The sequence below is a fragment of the Habropoda laboriosa genome, unplaced genomic scaffold (genome assembly GCF_001263275.1).
Source record: "Habropoda laboriosa isolate 0110345459 unplaced genomic scaffold, ASM126327v1 scaffold143, whole genome shotgun sequence".
Taxonomy (NCBI): Eukaryota; Metazoa; Arthropoda; class Insecta; order Hymenoptera; family Apidae; genus Habropoda; species Habropoda laboriosa.
The window spans coordinates 3,129,990-3,146,470 of record NW_017100404.1 but is presented as its reverse complement, the minus strand read 5'-3'; the positions used below and the strand labels follow the sequence as shown (position 1 = coordinate 3,146,470).

General features: G+C 41.4%; 1 protein-coding gene across 1 annotated transcript in view; it reads left to right on the top strand.

The window, feature by feature from the left end:
* The window catches only part of LOC108575340, a 413,517-nt gene that overhangs the window by 195,512 nt on the left and 201,524 nt on the right, over window positions 1–16,481 (top strand). The window contains exon 5 of the mRNA XM_017938107.1: window positions 13,338–13,447. Coding sequence (XP_017793596.1) covers window positions 13,338–13,447 — 110 coding nt within the window. The remainder of the gene's footprint in view (window positions 1–13,337; window positions 13,448–16,481) is intronic.

Sequence of the window (16,481 nt, the reverse complement as noted above, 5' to 3'; positions counted from 1 at the left end):
CCGACTCGTTCGGAAGGTCAGGTACCGAGAGGCCTTGGTAATTGCGTCGGTTTCGAAGACCCTTTGGGGGTGACTTTATGATACCTTGCCTTACTGACTGAACAATAGCCTATTCTTTAATATTTGAGAAATTGTACGTGCCGCATGTTGGCTGCAGACCGGTCTGCTAAATTAAAAATAACGGTTTGCTGAACTGGAAATCACGTATCATAAAATCATCCCCTTGCTGTCCTAACATCTAGTATAGTTATAATGCTTTTTGTTTGAATAAAGAAATAAGTAGATGTGTCATTTTAGTTTCCATTAATGATTCTAATTATGAAGTTATTTATATAGTCTTATCTAGATATACCAGGAGGTACGAAATTTGTCACATTCAACTGTGATTGTTCTAACGTTAAGTATTCCAGAGAAGAAAATTCAATTTCATATGATAGCTCTATTTGCACAATTATTATTGTGTATTCCCTATAAAAAAAAGTGTGGAATAATATATTTTTCATTACTTTTGCTTAATTCTTGAAAGAAGTAACGTTGAATTTAAAATAGGACGCATTTGTGTGTAAACAAATTATTAGTTTACATTATGCTACACAATTTCGAAACAATGAAAATAATGAAGTGGTAAGTGAAAACAAGAAGTGCTGAAAATATCAAATTCATATTTAGGTCTTAACTATCAAGTGGCAAGTAGAGTATGACGATTTAAACAAATTGCATATTTTTATTCCCAGAAGCAATTACCCCTATTTAAATTAATTACAATTTCACGTTCCAAGATATTTACCCCTGAAACTTGGCAAGCAGCCAAAGGAAGTCTACTTGGCTACTCCTTATTTACTACGATTTACCGAACACTCTGCATATCTGAATTTTATTTTTAAAAAAATGAAGGACCAATTTCAATTCCTACATGAAACTTACTTTATTACTCGCATAAACCAGCTCTAACAAATCTTTAAAAAACCATTAACTGTTAAAAATTGAAACAGAACACACGGGGCAAACTCGAACATCGCGCTAAAATTTCTGCAGAAAAGAAAAACCCTCTTCGTCCCTGTTTTCAAAATCTCTCCAAAACTCAACGACCGTTGCCGCTCTCTTACAAAGAAAAAGAAGAACCGTATCAATCTAAAAAAAAAAAACAAGGAAAAAATCAAAATCCCCCGAGTGAGCTTCGACGATGATAGTTTCGTCGTTGAATGGGAATGGAGGACGACCAAGCCCGTTGGTTAGGAACACGTTAATGCATTGAAATGGAAAGATTCTTCTCGTGATACCTGGCTGGAATGCATATCGTGAGCGGAATTCTCCGCATCCACACGCGGAATCGTATCTTCATGTTTATTGCAACACGCATTACGCGACCGATGTGTGTATGCGTGCGTGTGTACCTGCAGCGCGGAATGATGGCCCACTTCAGGAATACGCGTGTTTGTACTCTACACTCGAGTCCGCGCACACGTGTACCAGGCGCATTCATTCACGGTTGCAAGAGCCTCTTCCGTGCACGTGTCTTTTTGTACGTTTAATTGCACAGATGCATCGTGAATGGAGTCGCTGGAGATACTCGACGTTCGAGGCGATCGATGCTGACGGTATACGTCGATGTTGAGGAACTCTCTATCCCGATGCTTAAGCAGAAGAGCAGTGTTCGAAGATTTTTCTCCTTTTTTTTTTTCATTTGTTATTGGAAAATTGATCGAGGAAACGTTGGGTACTAGTTTCACGAGTGTTCGGGATGCAATTCTTCGAGATGAGTAGAGAATTGAAATGTTAGAAATATTGACGTTCTTCGTTATTTTGTAATTATAAGATTATTATTTTTGTTTTTTTAATTATTTAATCGAGCGATGCTTTTAGCGATTTAATACTCGAGTGTTTTGAGTATTTTTAACCTTCTATTTCGACGATTTTGACTGATTCAATAGTTCACATGGGATTCTAGCTGATTTGCCTATTTAATTTGCTAAATTTATTGTTGAAATATTAATGTCATTAACTTGTCGTAGTATTACCATTTTTAACCCTTTTGACACTGTTAACGTCTTTAGTAATTACAACACTTAACCCTTTCGGTGATATCAGTACTTTGAATAGCACTTAAATGAAAAATTTCAAAAACATCATCTTTATTTACCACAATAAATCCACGCGGTCCCCTTTTAAGTCAGCACCGACGTGCAATTTTTCGCCATATCCGAATTACCAAACGTGTTCACCGCGCTCTTTTGTATATTCCCATGTTCCTAGTTATTCCACGATCCGCTTGAAACGGGGGAAATTACGTGACCGCGCAATTGTAAACATATAACACAGCTGGCCAATGAATAGATCTTTCTCTTGGAAAGTATAATAAAAAAATGATTCACTTCGGTTTGCCGTGGCGCGTGATATTCGGCCGTAGGTTAATTAAAATGCACATTCTATGGCCAGATTCCTTTTTTTATCATCCCATTTCGAATATTTCCACCGTGAAACTTCATACGCAAAATGCATTTATCGATCGAAACCTTCATGTGCTCCTTCTTGAATATCGCGCATCACGTGCACGCGAATTTACATCAATGGTGTTCTGTTTGCGGTTTAATTGAGTACCGTGATCATTGTAAGTTGCGTGATTCAATGTCGGGAGTTACTGGGAACGATTAAAAAAAAAGGAAAATGCTCGAAACAGTATGTATGTACGTGAGCAAACAAACGACGTTTTGGAAATTCTCGATGAATTAAATATCGTCGACGATAACAAGCGTCGTTGATACCGCGAGATTGTCAACGAGTCGGAATTTCGTCGTTGAAACTGCATTGGAAATCACGAGTAACGAAAATTCGTATCATTTCTGAAATTAACGATATTTTATAATGTTCCATGTTGTGTTTGTCAATTTTTATTTCGAGTCAAAAAGAGTGCGTAACTTCGATTGGAACGATAGTTGTAATTTAATTTGCAATTAATTTACTTCATAATCTGCAGTTTTGTTAGTCGACGGTGTATAATAAGGAAGATCGGATTAAAAGAGTGACACGAAAGCAACGACCTGATATCCCAACTTTAATCGTAAAAAAAATACTACAAGTTGTTACGTGCAATCGTTTCGTTTCGCACATCTGTTTACACTTTTTACGATAGGGAACACTTCAGGAAGAGAGTGTTTTTTCTGTTCGAAAAAGGGGTCAAGGGACCCGTGGCAGCCTTTTTCCCCGGTTTACGCATCGTTTTCATTATGCAGTCGTTAAGGTTCACTGCAGCCTTTTATGGGTCCTCGTAAAAGGTGCGCACGTGTATTCGCGCGAGGAAGTTTTCGTACGGGTTAAATTCCCGAGTAGTTTTGTGTTTCGACGTTCGTTCGTTTGTTGGAGACTTTATTTTTTCCTCTCGTTTCTTTCCTTTCTCTATTTTTTTTTTTTTTCCTTTTTTCGCCACGTTCAAACCACACACACCACTCGGAACTTTACACTTCGGAACTCGTAAATTTAACCGATATCGCGAGGTTTGCGAACGCGTCGCGATGATTAATTCGCGGTGTCAACGAAAAATTCGGCTCGTCATTTTTTTTTTTTTTTTTCGATACTTCTATGTATACTCTGCTCTTCGATGCTTTTCCTATTCGCGAAATACGCGTGTGGTATTTTAATCGAATTTTTCTGCGATTACATCGTGGCAGCGTTAATGAAAAGAATTTCCAATATCTCTTGACATTAACAAGTGTTTTGTGAGTTTGCAAAGTTCCTCGACACTCAACACCAACAATTTTTCAGATTAGGATTTTAGTTATTAATTAGAATCGCAGATAATTGCTTTGTGCAGTCTGATTCGAGTATAGTGTTGCGTCTTTAATTCATACATCCCTAAAAATTTGTGTAGCTTTGTCTAAAAAACCTCACCCTTGCAAATTCTCCGAAAGTAGCCAATTTTTTATCCGAATTAAGAAAAAAATCCAGCCTCTTAAGTCTCAATTGACACAAACCACTGTGCTAACAGCAACCAAAACGAGAAACCTCGCATTAATCTTCCTCGTTAAAAAAAAAAAGAAAGAAAATTGCTCAAATTCCAAAGAATTCTTGCGTTTTCTGGCTTCCTGGTCCACGTTCCGTAATAATGATATTGTTTGTTGCGCAAACGGCTCGATACATTTACTAACGCGTCGGGGCGGCTGGGCGGAAGGGTGCGCTGTTTTCGTCGTCCGCGTATTGTGCAAATTCGAGAAATGTAAATATGGGCGATATTTGGAAAGCCGGATATTTATAGATCCGTCTGTTTGACGTCGAAATATATTCCTGTTGGAAAATCAATCGGTCGCCTTTCGGGGTGAATTCGAACGAAACGAAACGAAACGAATGTACGAGAGGAGAGGCCTCGTCCTTATTTTTCCCCATTTTTTTTTTCTCCTCCCGCACCGATCGCGGTTATGGACGAGATTTTCCGCTAAAAGTGAGGGGGGCAACGCAACGAAGTCGTACAAATAATGACGGACTTTTGAATAGTAGCTTGGGTGAAATTGTAGCTGCCCGCGGCACACGACGCCGCTGAAATCGATTTTGGCTTCGGGGATTTAACATGGCAAGGCCAGGCCAGGCCACTGCAGGGGACCACTGTCCGTCAGTGATCAGATTTAACGATAATGCCAGATAATTAGATTCCACCTCTAATTCCCGTTACCAATCAAGGAATTATCAGCGGCTGGTAATTACTGGCTAAAATTACCTATTCTCTACATGCATCTCCATCTCGGTTCTCTTCTTATCGCCGCTGCAACCTGAGTTACTCTCGCTCTTCAAGAAATCGCAATTAATTCGATGATCGGGGCTATACATCGCTGTATATGCTTTTATGCCGAAGATGTCACTTCGAGATCTTTTCTTGACGTAGGTACCGATTACTTTCGAGTCTCTTGGAATTGATCCAATTTTGACGATGTTCGGTTAGGAACTATGCAGTTGTTATGTGACTCAAATGGAGGAAATTTTGTGACTCGTACAGCATTGGAAGCAATTTTTAGGCATAAGGGAGTAAGTGTTTCTTAGAATTGATTCAATTTTCGTAACATTCAGTTAGGAATTTTGTAATTATTATGTGACTCAATTGGTGGAAACTCTGTGACTCGTGCAGCGTTAGGAGCAATTTTTAAGTATAAGGAAGTGTTTCTTAGAATTGATTAAATTTTAGTAACGTTCATTTAGGAATTGTGTAATTCTTATGTGACCCAATTGCTGGAATCTTTATGATACATTGTTAGCAGCAATTTTTAAGTACAAAGAAGTAAGAGACTTCAGATACACTTAAATGAGCGGTTATGTCATAGCTGAGCATGGTATAATTGAACGATGTGAGTTATGCAATTGGTGCGCATACATTAATAGAAAGTAGTAGGTATATCTTAAAACACTCATCTTATTCACTTTGATATCTCCGCCCTCGTCTTTTATTATTTCTGCTGCACGCCGTAGAATGACATAATACTTTCTTCTATAGCTACTTTCACACAGAGGCAGAAAATGCGTCTCACGATGTCGGGGCAAGCAATTGTAGACATTTCTGCCTGGGCGATGATATTATGTGATGTTCTGCAAGAATCACTATAGTGGTCTTTCATCCCAAACTACCAATTAGAAGTAATACAATACCGCACAGTAGCCAAAGGGTTAATAAGTGATATTAACCCTTTGCTGTCGTATTTAGCTCAGACATGGGTGCTGAGCTTGTCGGAATTAATTTTCATTGAACGAACACTGATAATACAGTGCAAAATCTATTAATTTTTTCCAACTTTGCTACAGTTTGGAATCACTAGTTCTTTGTGGATTTGAAATTGACGTTGAGGAGATCAATAGCAGTTTACCTCATTTCGATTGATTTGAGTGATAAAAAATTCTTAAAATTGCAAACTTTTTTCTGGAAATTTTTGTCTAACTTGCAACGCACAGTGATTCCAAACATTTGAATCACAGAGTATAAATAACACAATAATTTGCGATTTCTTTTCGTATAAAAATTATTTTTTACATTTCTCCACTTTGTGATATGGCTGAGTATTCTAAGGAATTGACAATTTCTTATCAACGATCCTAAAACTTCTCTTCTTCGCTGTCCACAACTCACAACTTCACTCTCTAATTTTGATAAAATGTACCAGCTAAACACGTCTCATCGAACTTTTTTATACTACGTTTCGCGTTTCAAATTAAGAGACGATACGACGAAAACGCGGAGGGCAACAGCTTTTCAAACGCTCCAAAAACGAAAAGAGGATACAGAGAGACGTAACGGAAATTAGATTCATCAATGGTGGCAATTTCCTTGGGCTCCCTTTGACGCAACGAATTTGTAAACAAACTTCAACGACAAATGAGGTTGCCGCAAAGAGCTCGCCCGGCTGCGACAATTATTTCTCATGCATTATTTATTCGGACCGTGGTAGTACTGGGCGGCGGCATTTTCAGCGTGCCGACATTTTTGCGGGTCGCGGCTTAATGCGGCAGAACACGTGAAAAATTGTCGTCGCATACCACGCCCGGCGCGGACGACCACGATGTTTTGCATAGCTTGTAAAGTGCCCGAAGAGCCGGATAATTAAGACCAGCGCGGCGGCGGCGGCTCCGCGTGGAAAATACAAGTTTCGCGGTATCCACCAGCCTTCCTCCGCCGGGGGGAACCCTCTTTCCTTTAATTAAAGCCTCGCCTTTCTTCCGCGTACGACGTAACGACGTATCACTGTCGACGAGGAACGAGCAAGATACATTACTGGGAAATGGCGCAAGGTCCTCTGATTTACGGATATTTTTAACGAAATAATTGGATTGGTCTCGTGTTAAATCATTTACATCGATGAAAAGTGGCTGGCGAAGAAGAGAATTCTATGGAAATTCTACGGACGTTCTATGGAGTAATCGTGGAATAGTTAATTTGAACGAAAGTAAATGGAGATTTTTCCAGTGGAAATTTTCCAAGGATCCGGTGCTTCGTTTGTCTCCTTCACGCGAAATTTCTCATTTTTGCGGAATAATTAAAATATTTTTCTAAGCTGTTCGCTGGCTAATTTTCAATCAAATTCAAATAATGAATTTTGTGGGAGGTAGAATTATACGAGAGCTGGAATTTTATTTTCGATCCTATTTTAAGTTCTTAGAAAGGTGCAAGGCAGTGGTGAGTTCGCTCTGAAACTCTTGATCACTTTCGTCCAAAAAATATTGCAAAATTAAAAAATCAAAAATTGCTCTCCTATTATCTTTTCTATTTTTCACAAGCCACGATTAAACGTGACTTGGGTGTTTCATACCAACAATAAATTTGGCTATACTCAAGCCTTTCTACGTTAAAAAAAAAATCAGATTTTATTTCTAAATATTCATAGAATATATCCTAGGAGATCTTCTCGCAAAGTAATCGTAACAACGCCGAGTTACCCAACCGTATGAATATTAAACGGTTTTTGAGCTGTTGTACAATTGCTCTGTCCTCTGTGGGCTGTTAAGTATACGCGTGGCCACGAGACCGTGTGTTTATCTAGTAGAATTAGCGATGCAATTATGCACGGCAGCCGAGGAGTGACGCTCCGCTTTCTCAAGCACAAGCAAGCCCGAAGAGACGGGAATGAAATGCGACAGACCGACCAAACAACGTCAGCCAATCGCAAATGTATTACTATGCTGGAATATTGTTACCAATTAACCGTCCCCCCTGGGGCGGCGAACGCGAACGAGCCATCAAAAGGCATCACCGGTCTTCTCGTTAAACTTTTAATGCTGCCGATGGAACGAAGAAAAGCAATTAAAAAATTGATGTTCTAACGAATAAGCGTTTCTAGAGAGTTCTTAGGATGCTGGTGACAAACACAGTAGGATTATTCTGGTTTTTGCAGGTAATTCGTAATTATAGAAATTAGGGAAAAGTAGGAATTGTAGAAGTTCCACTTGATATATCAGACTTTTTTATTTTTATTTCTACCCAGAATATAGTCTCAGGGTCGTATTCTTAGCAAAACAGAGATTAAGTCTTCAGATTTCATTCTGAAAGGATTGCAAATACTTTACTCAATCAAAAAGAAAAAATCGTTAAAAACGTCAAGAAAAGTAATAACAAATTTTCTCTCACAATTGATAGGTTCTCTCTTTCACCTGTACCAATCTCACATTGTCAAGAATATCAAAAATTTCGAACTGACGTGTTCACAGTCACACAGAAGCAGGCACAAAAATCACACGCTAAAAAAATAAACACAGTGCTTAGAAGCACAGGTAACACGGGTGAAAGACACGCGCACTCAGGTAAAACTAATTGCAAGAACGCGCATATAGTATCGAAATGTTGGTTAAATCGTCGCGTTAACGTGAACCTCTCCCTGGACGAGCGTTTAAAGGGCGACGGTTGCACAGAGAGAATCGCACGTGCGTGTTTGCCACGATCGGCGATGCAATTATGCACACTGGTCCCCCAGCGTACTCGTCGGCGTTGTGACGCTTCGCTTTCTGAGACACACGGGGCTAAGGAAGGAAAGGGCGAAACTCGGTTGCCCTCCGGGGGATACGAGAGGCGAATGCAATCGTGACGAGGTCGCGTACCAGACCCCTGTACTCGGTTAAGTACACTTTATTAAGCATGCCGTCTGCGCGTTGCAGCATCCACTTACGTGGTAAATGGAATTACAAACGCATCCCGCCGCCTGTGGATCCCCGGGTTGCGGCTGACACCTTCTGCGCCCGGCTTACGCGTACACACGTTAAATGAACGATCACGGAGGCGTTATGTTTGCGCGATCCTTCCGGCCCTGGATTTCGTGGTGACTCGATCAAAATTGCCCGACTGCTTTAACCGGGGAAAAATTGGACGAACTGAGTTCCTTGGACGACCTGTTGGCTTTGACTCGACGAGAATCGTCCACAAGAAATGGGAAACCTTTGCTGGTACAAAAGGGGTGAAGAGTTTGCGGTAACAACGTGGCGAGTTCACTCTGGAACTTTAAATGTTGACACTGTGACTTTCTGGTAGAAAAATATTGTAGAATTGAAAAATCTGAAATGAGAGAAGCTTTTCTTACGAAGCTTCATTTCTGAGGGAATCCGTGATCAAGATCTCACTTATGCTTACAGACTCTACACTGATGCTATTTAGCAATTATTAGGTCATCCCGTAAGTTAGTGTCAAATTTTATAATTTGGATCAATACTTCCAACGAACCTTTAAATTTGATGAAAAGAATAAAAACGTGAGCGCTTTATTCCACAACCATTATGTGATCACTGTAGAATTTTCTTAGATTTTCGTTAAAATATGTTCATGGAATGACCTAATATAAGTCCTACTTTACGAACTTCTTCCGCGTGGCGAATTTGAGGACATAGGTGAAATTGTGCGCACCTGCCCTACCCAGAATTCGAAATCATCTGTACCTCTAACAAGAGCCAGTACACCAACACCAGAATCATTATCATTACACTAACTCTCTCCGTACCTAAAGCTACAATTCCTCCTTTAAACTCTCCACCGAGCAACTATTTTCGCATGCCATAATTTAGCGGACTTTCGTGATAACCACTTTCCGAGCCATCAATCCAGCTCGACCGCGAATTCGTGCGTCTATCAGCGATCGAAAGTTGGTTTCTCGTGCGCTCACTCAAATGAACTATAATTCGTCGGCGTGGCTCGCCGAGCGATGGAAAGGGGGGGAGAAGGGTGATGAAAATTCCGCGGCGTCGGGGGGGGCCGAATTCAGCTTCGATCCGGCGAATTACTGGCGAAGGACGCGAGGCGTGGCTCGTTTATCAAATTCGCCCAGTATGCGCTGCATCAAAGACAGAACCGTTGATTTATTAAATTGCGGCTGGATGAAACCGTGACTCCGCCGCGGAAAGAGGAATCTATTAACGGCGAATTCGACGTCACGAGACGTCGTTTACGTCGCCCGACGACGACGACGACGACGCGACGTCGAGGAGGGGGCGGAGTAGACGACGCTCGAAGACAAAATTATTAAAGTTCGGTGTATACACATTTATCTTCCGTCCGATGTTTGCGCCGCTGAGACGAGTGCGCGCGCGAACTTCTTCCGGTAAATACGGCCCCGTCCGTCGAAGCTGATGAAAAGCGACTTGTTTACCTCGTCTCCGCGCCCCGTTGACTTCCGGGACAGCGACGAAAAAAGTTTCATTGGATGGCGGACGAAGAGAGATAGAAAGAGGGGGGAGAGCCCGCGTGTACTTAAGGCGGCTTCGACAAAGAATCCTTTATTTTAAAGGTAGAAAGTTCCGTGAGGACCTAAACCATCCCTCTTCCTCCCTTCGTCAATGGTGAAACGAGCATCCGACCGGGTGTTTGCGTTAGGGCGGAGAGAAAGATCGTCGCGTTGATTATTGGAAGATCCTGAAATTAGATCCTTTTTTGTTATACCTGCTGATGTTTTCTTCTTCTTCTTTTTTTTTTAATCAGCTGTTTGGCGAATTGCGATAACAGGGGACGGGAAGTTCTTCAGAAATTATAGCGATCTGGAGATTTGTTTTGCGCCCTTGGTAGCTATATTCAAGATATTTTGTTTTCTATGAAAAATTGGTATTTGGCAAATTGTGTTAGCAAGGGAAGAGAAATTGTTCGGAAATTTTATTAATCTGTGTCGTAGTAGCTATACTCAAGAATTAGGTATTGGGTTGGCCAGAAAGTTCGTGCGGTTTTTCAAGTCGGCTAACGTAACCAAGTTGATGCAAACGATTTTCTACGGTTGTTTTTGATACTTGGAGCTCCTGTGCCACTTCCCGTGTTGTGTACCGAGAATTATTTTTTATTTGTTCGTTGTCAATCTCTTGTGGTTGACCAGAGCGTGGTGAATCGTGAAGTGAAAAATCCCCGGAACGAAATCTCGCAAACCACTTTTGGCATACGCATTCTTCGATGACATTCTCCCCGTACACCTCACAGATCTTCTTAGATGCTTTTGGTTTTCCATCTTCCAGCTTCCGCCAAACTTACCAATTGAACTGGATTAACAAACTCTTTAGATATAATTTGAGGTTAAGTGTTACCTATCATATGACTATCTGCTTTAAACAAAGAAACTAAAGTTAGTTGCACTTTGGAACGCCTGAATTGAGGAATCGCCAGAATACGCACGAACTTTCTGGCCAACCTAATATTTGGCAAATTGTAATACCAGAGGAAGAAAAACGTGGCAGTTTCCTATGGCGAATGAAATTATTCGAAATGAAACTTTTTTGACATCGAACAAATTTCCTCACTGCAACACTCTATTTCCACCCAAAACTCCCCTAATCACCTGTTCCTACTCCCACTATTCTCCGCTCCTCTCGCAACGTTCACCGTCTTCTTAATCTCCGAAAGACATCCTCGTGAACGACCGAAGATGCATTCTTCCGCCAGCGATAATTAGATCCTAAACGAAGCGAGCCGCGCAGCTTAAAAATAAAGCAGAACGATCCGCGTCTAGAACTCCCGTCGCAACGGACGTCCTCGAAACAATCATTAATTAGATACGCCACGAGGCAAGGACGTCGAGCAAAAGCTGGCCAGGTAGGCGGAGGGAGAGATGGACGCAGGTGTTGCTGGGGCCAGCAACGACGATTCATCGAGGAACGGAGGAGTAGGAGAGTGTATCCCTCCTTGAAAGTAAATCGGAGGAGTAAGGCTGTTCCTCGGCCGGAAATGAGGCTTGCCAAGCACAATCTCCGGTCAGGGAGGGCCTCTCCATTTTGTTCATTGTGATGTGTCCGCCATAATTGAAAATGTCCGCGCGGACTCGTGGGACTTTGCGCGGCGCGCTTCCCTTTCTTCGAGCAAACTCCGCCGTGGTAGCCTGTCCTCCTCCACCTCCTCCTCCTCTTCACCCTGTTCCAGTCGGATCGCGTTATTATTGTCGAGGGACACAATAGCCTCGTGAACGTTCACAATCGGGGGAAACTCGCGTTTAGTCCGCGGGCCTCGCGGTTCGCTGCCGTTCTATGCAAATGCCTCCTCCTCGCCTTCCCTCCCCTTCTTGTCCAACAGAAGAGACGTTCCCTTCTTTTCGCCGCCGATTGTTCTCCGCCTCGAGATACTTACCTACCCACCACTTGTGAGAAATGTGATTTTGTTAAAGTGTTCTCGTAAAAATGATTTCCAGATGTGTTATCCCCGGGGTTTGAATGCCCTCGCGTTAGCAGAAGCTTATTGCTGTCGATAATGCGAGAGATCGATGCTGGTTGAAAAATAGGGGATGGTTTGAGTGTTGCTGCGTGCTTACGGATATTGGTGGAATAGAGCTGTCATGATTTTGGGTGAAATTGATATTCGACTCGTTTGTTAACTGGAAAATTGAATCTTCTGAATTCGTGGGTGGAAATTGGTCGAATTTTGAATAATTGTGTTGTTTTGGTTCTTGGTGAGGGAAATGAGGGTAGAATAGAAGGTAGAATAGAAAGCAGAGGATCTCCGAATTGATAAGTACCGATCACTTGACCGAGTTAACTGATCGCTTGTAATTAACCTCTTGCCTTATAGCAACGAGTCAGACATGTGGCTTAAATTCTGGTCGAAGTGTGACAAAAAGGATCTAACTTTCTTTTTAATGTATCAAACTGAGGATTGCCAAAAGTAATTCGTCTATAGCACATTAGCTTTTCTTACTTAAAACAGTACGTAAACAATAAATAGATGCATAGTCGGTAAAAGAAATCATAAGTCAATGGATTAATAAATCCTGAAACATTTCTTCTTGCCTAACGTCCAGTTCACAACTAATACTAATTACAGCAAAAACAAAGAACAACGAAGTCACCAAAATAAAATAACACCAAATTATTCTCATTCTCCATCTCGCCTCAGTTAATAACCCGAAAAGTGAAAAAGAAAAGCAAAAATATCAGCCGAAAAAGTATCTACCGGTGCTTGATACAGGTCTGACGTTTTTCATTCGTGCTCTACCGATACTGTAGATCGTTTCTTCGCGGAGGCATCGATCGATGTTGACGACGGGCCAATCGGCCATTAAGTATATCCTGTCGGTCGATTGCAAAAAAGCAGGCGACGTGCAATCAATCTTCCATAAGTCGAAGCCTCGAAGAAACACTCGCTTCGTTCCATCGAGCGGTCGATCGTACGAGGAAAATGGCGGGCGTGTGTGTATACGAGAGTGAAATCTCTCGCGCGACGTGTCGCAAGAAATCGTCCGATCGAGATTCTCGAAACATCGGATAGGTGTGCGCGAGTAATGGTTTCATCGACGGAGAACAGGAAAGCGAGTTTCTTACGCGTTGAATTTTTTCTCATCGAAGAATGTGTCGCCTCGATTTTTATCCCGAGTTCTATAATAGAAACGTGCGAGCCAGCAGCTCATAGATCTCTTCTTTGGTTCCAGGTAGCAGTGAAGAGTCGAGACCTGGTGGCGGGGATCCTGGAAAGTTGGGAGTGAAGAAACCAAGACCGAAGGCTTCGTCGCCCAACCGACAGGGACCACAGCAATGCCAGGTAAGGAAGCTTTTGTTTCTTTGTTTAACCCTTTCGCTGTTGAAGATGCCTGGTACCTGTACTGTCCTACGTTTTCCTTCTTTTTAAATATACCACTCTATGAATAATCTACGTGTGATCTTCCTTTTTCGGAAGTTTTATGGAATTTTGAAGGGTTTTCAAACAAAAATGTACGTATTTTTGTTGCTGAATGTCGTCGTTGTAATTCACAGCGAAGGGGTTAAATATACGAGTAGAATAATCCTTCGGTATACAGTGAGAATTACCGGTGCAAAATATGGATGATAAATCTTCCAAAATTGTGCAATTAGTTGCTAAAAAAGTTGAGACACTGATGGAATGTGTTAGACATTATACAAAAAGGGTCGGTGCAACTATGGCCATAAGCGAGTATTTACGTCCTGAAGTAAATATTAAGTAAAGTTTATTTTAGAAAAATATTTTTCTTCTAATTCGAGGGCTTTAGTGTAGATATTAGACGAAGTTGTTACAATTGTATCACTCATTTGTGACATACCGGTGTGAACCAAATTTCACTGTACAATTATCAGCAGTTTGTAACAGTAATTTCATATTTTAAATAGTAATATCACGAAGTTTCAAATCACTTCATTGAACTCTGTTCTTCCTTTAATTTATACAAAATCATCATCTTTGTGTTTCGACTTCCCTTTCTAAAATCGGGAAACAAAATCGAGTCGTTCTATCGCTCACCGCTAAATTAAATTAAATATTTAAAAAATTAATATACGTAGCATTAAATTGAACATTTAAAAAATCCACTCTAACCGTAATCGCACTTCTCCTTCGACGCGTGAAAGCTGCAAAAGACGCTACTGTTCGTTCGATGGTTAAACTCGCGCGGAACAGACAGGACAAAAGAAGCGAGAAGTCGAAACACGCTTTAATGTCAGAGTTGGAATCGTCGTCCCGGTCCGATCACCGTCCCCGATGACGTTCGTTTGACAATTTTATTAACTCGTCAGTTCGCCGCTGCAAAGAGAATTTCCAGTGAAATCGCGGAGAACGGAGGAACAGTTCATTAGTGACACGCGGACGATCGAATTAGAAGGTCGATCGATAGCCAACGAAGTGTGCTCGCGAAACCACAAGTCCACAAAATCCACGCCGGCTTACCGAGCCCGTGGCCTTTATTCTCTCGTTTCACGTTTTTTGCTCCGCCATTGTTCCCCCTTGCTCTTTTTTTCTTTTTACAGTTCTTGTTTCCCGAGACATTTTACTTTTCATTTTTTTCTCTCTTTTTGTTCCTTTACGATTCTTCCGCTACCCCTTCTGCATTCTGCTGTGTTATTTTTCGTTTCTCCCGCCCCTTTTGTTTTTTTCCTGCGGTTTTAGTATCGGTATATTTGTCCGACTTTGTTTTTTTCTCTCTCTGTTTATATTCTTCGTATCTGTGTGTTAATGCTCGTGGTCACGGCGATGAACTTTCAAGCTTTGTGGATGTTTGCACGATGTTGTGCCGTCTAGATACTGGTTCGAAGGACCAAATGTTTGGGACTTGTAAAAACTGATCTATGGTATCGCGTGATGTGAGCTGGTTGCTCCTTGGTTCTCCTTGTTCGTGGTGGTTGAACGACTACTCCCCTTCCAGTGCGCCCTTAGCGCGTTGTCACCTTGGAAGGGTGGGAGACGGTCGCGAGGGGTGGGCGGAAGGTCCCAAAAATCTGGAATTTCCTCCGGGTGACTAATCGGCAAGCGGACCGTTACATACAGATGTGCCGTTCGGAAATTCGTGGTTTATGGTATGTTCGTAGGCTATTGAGCGCGAGGGACACAAATTACTAAAAATCTAGCAAAGCGATTCTAGTGGCCCTCGCAGGATGTAATTAGACCCGTGCAAGCAATAAATGAAAATCCTCAACTAAAAAATAATCGTTCCCGGTCGATCGTGCCATAAACCGTTTCTGCAGAAAACCTAACACTGTGTGTATCTACGTGTACGTGTAATTGTTCCGTTTCTGCTTTGGGTAAAAATAGTCGGAGCTGTTGAACTTGTCGTTGACTTCGAATCGATCTGGATTTCCTCGGGGATGAAATATACGAGGATTAGGAAATTATGAAAAGCTGAAAGTTTGCAGAGTATTTCGTATTTTTCCAGAGAAGAATAGTCTCGTTTTGTAAACAATTATTGCACGAGAACGAATAACGTGTAATTGTTGGTGTGTTGTTTCGTAATTACTCAGTCGCGTCCTCGCGTTTCTGAAACGTAACGCAGTTGTTTTATTTCAAGACTGGAGATTTATCTGTGTAACCACAGCACAATTAGGCCAGAAGTTCAAGGCCATTTCAGTACCGTCTACTTCGTTAGTCGTATCCGATTTGATTTCTATCTCCAATTTGTGAACAAAGTCAAGAGAAATATCGGGACGAGATCTCTTCATCTGCAATTCAGATCTGTCTATTGGCCGTAACTTCGATCGATGCGAATGATAAAAATGATTCCTCGAAAGAAGAAAACGAACCGGATTAATCCGTCCGAAATATTTCACCGCGTGTGAATCAAAATGGGGATTAAAAATCGTTGAATTCGACGTTGTTCGACGAATTTTTATTTCGACGCGAAATGTACGAAATACGAATTATCGAGAATGATTTTTATTACAACTTTCTGGCACCATTGGGCGATCGAAAATTACGCGAATCTGAAACGAGACGTACTCGAAGTTAATGAAAATTAGAGAAAGAGAATTACGTCGAGTGGGAGTTTGAAACACGACAAACGAAAATTTCCCCCCCTTAATTCGTTGAAAACCAAGACAAACTGTTGGAAATACCATAATTCAATTAAACGTTATTTGTATTGTCGAGTGCGCTGCGTAACCGGTTAAACGCTCGAACGTTTCGATTAGACACAGATGACTCTGGGATAAATATCGGAACGACTAGATTGGTGCAATCTCTGTTAATTTACGTTACGGCAAATTTCCTGTACGTTGATAATTAAACACGTTCACTGCGTACGACGCAAATGAACATAAACTGATTTTCGAACGCAGCCAGCTCAGTCAAAGCA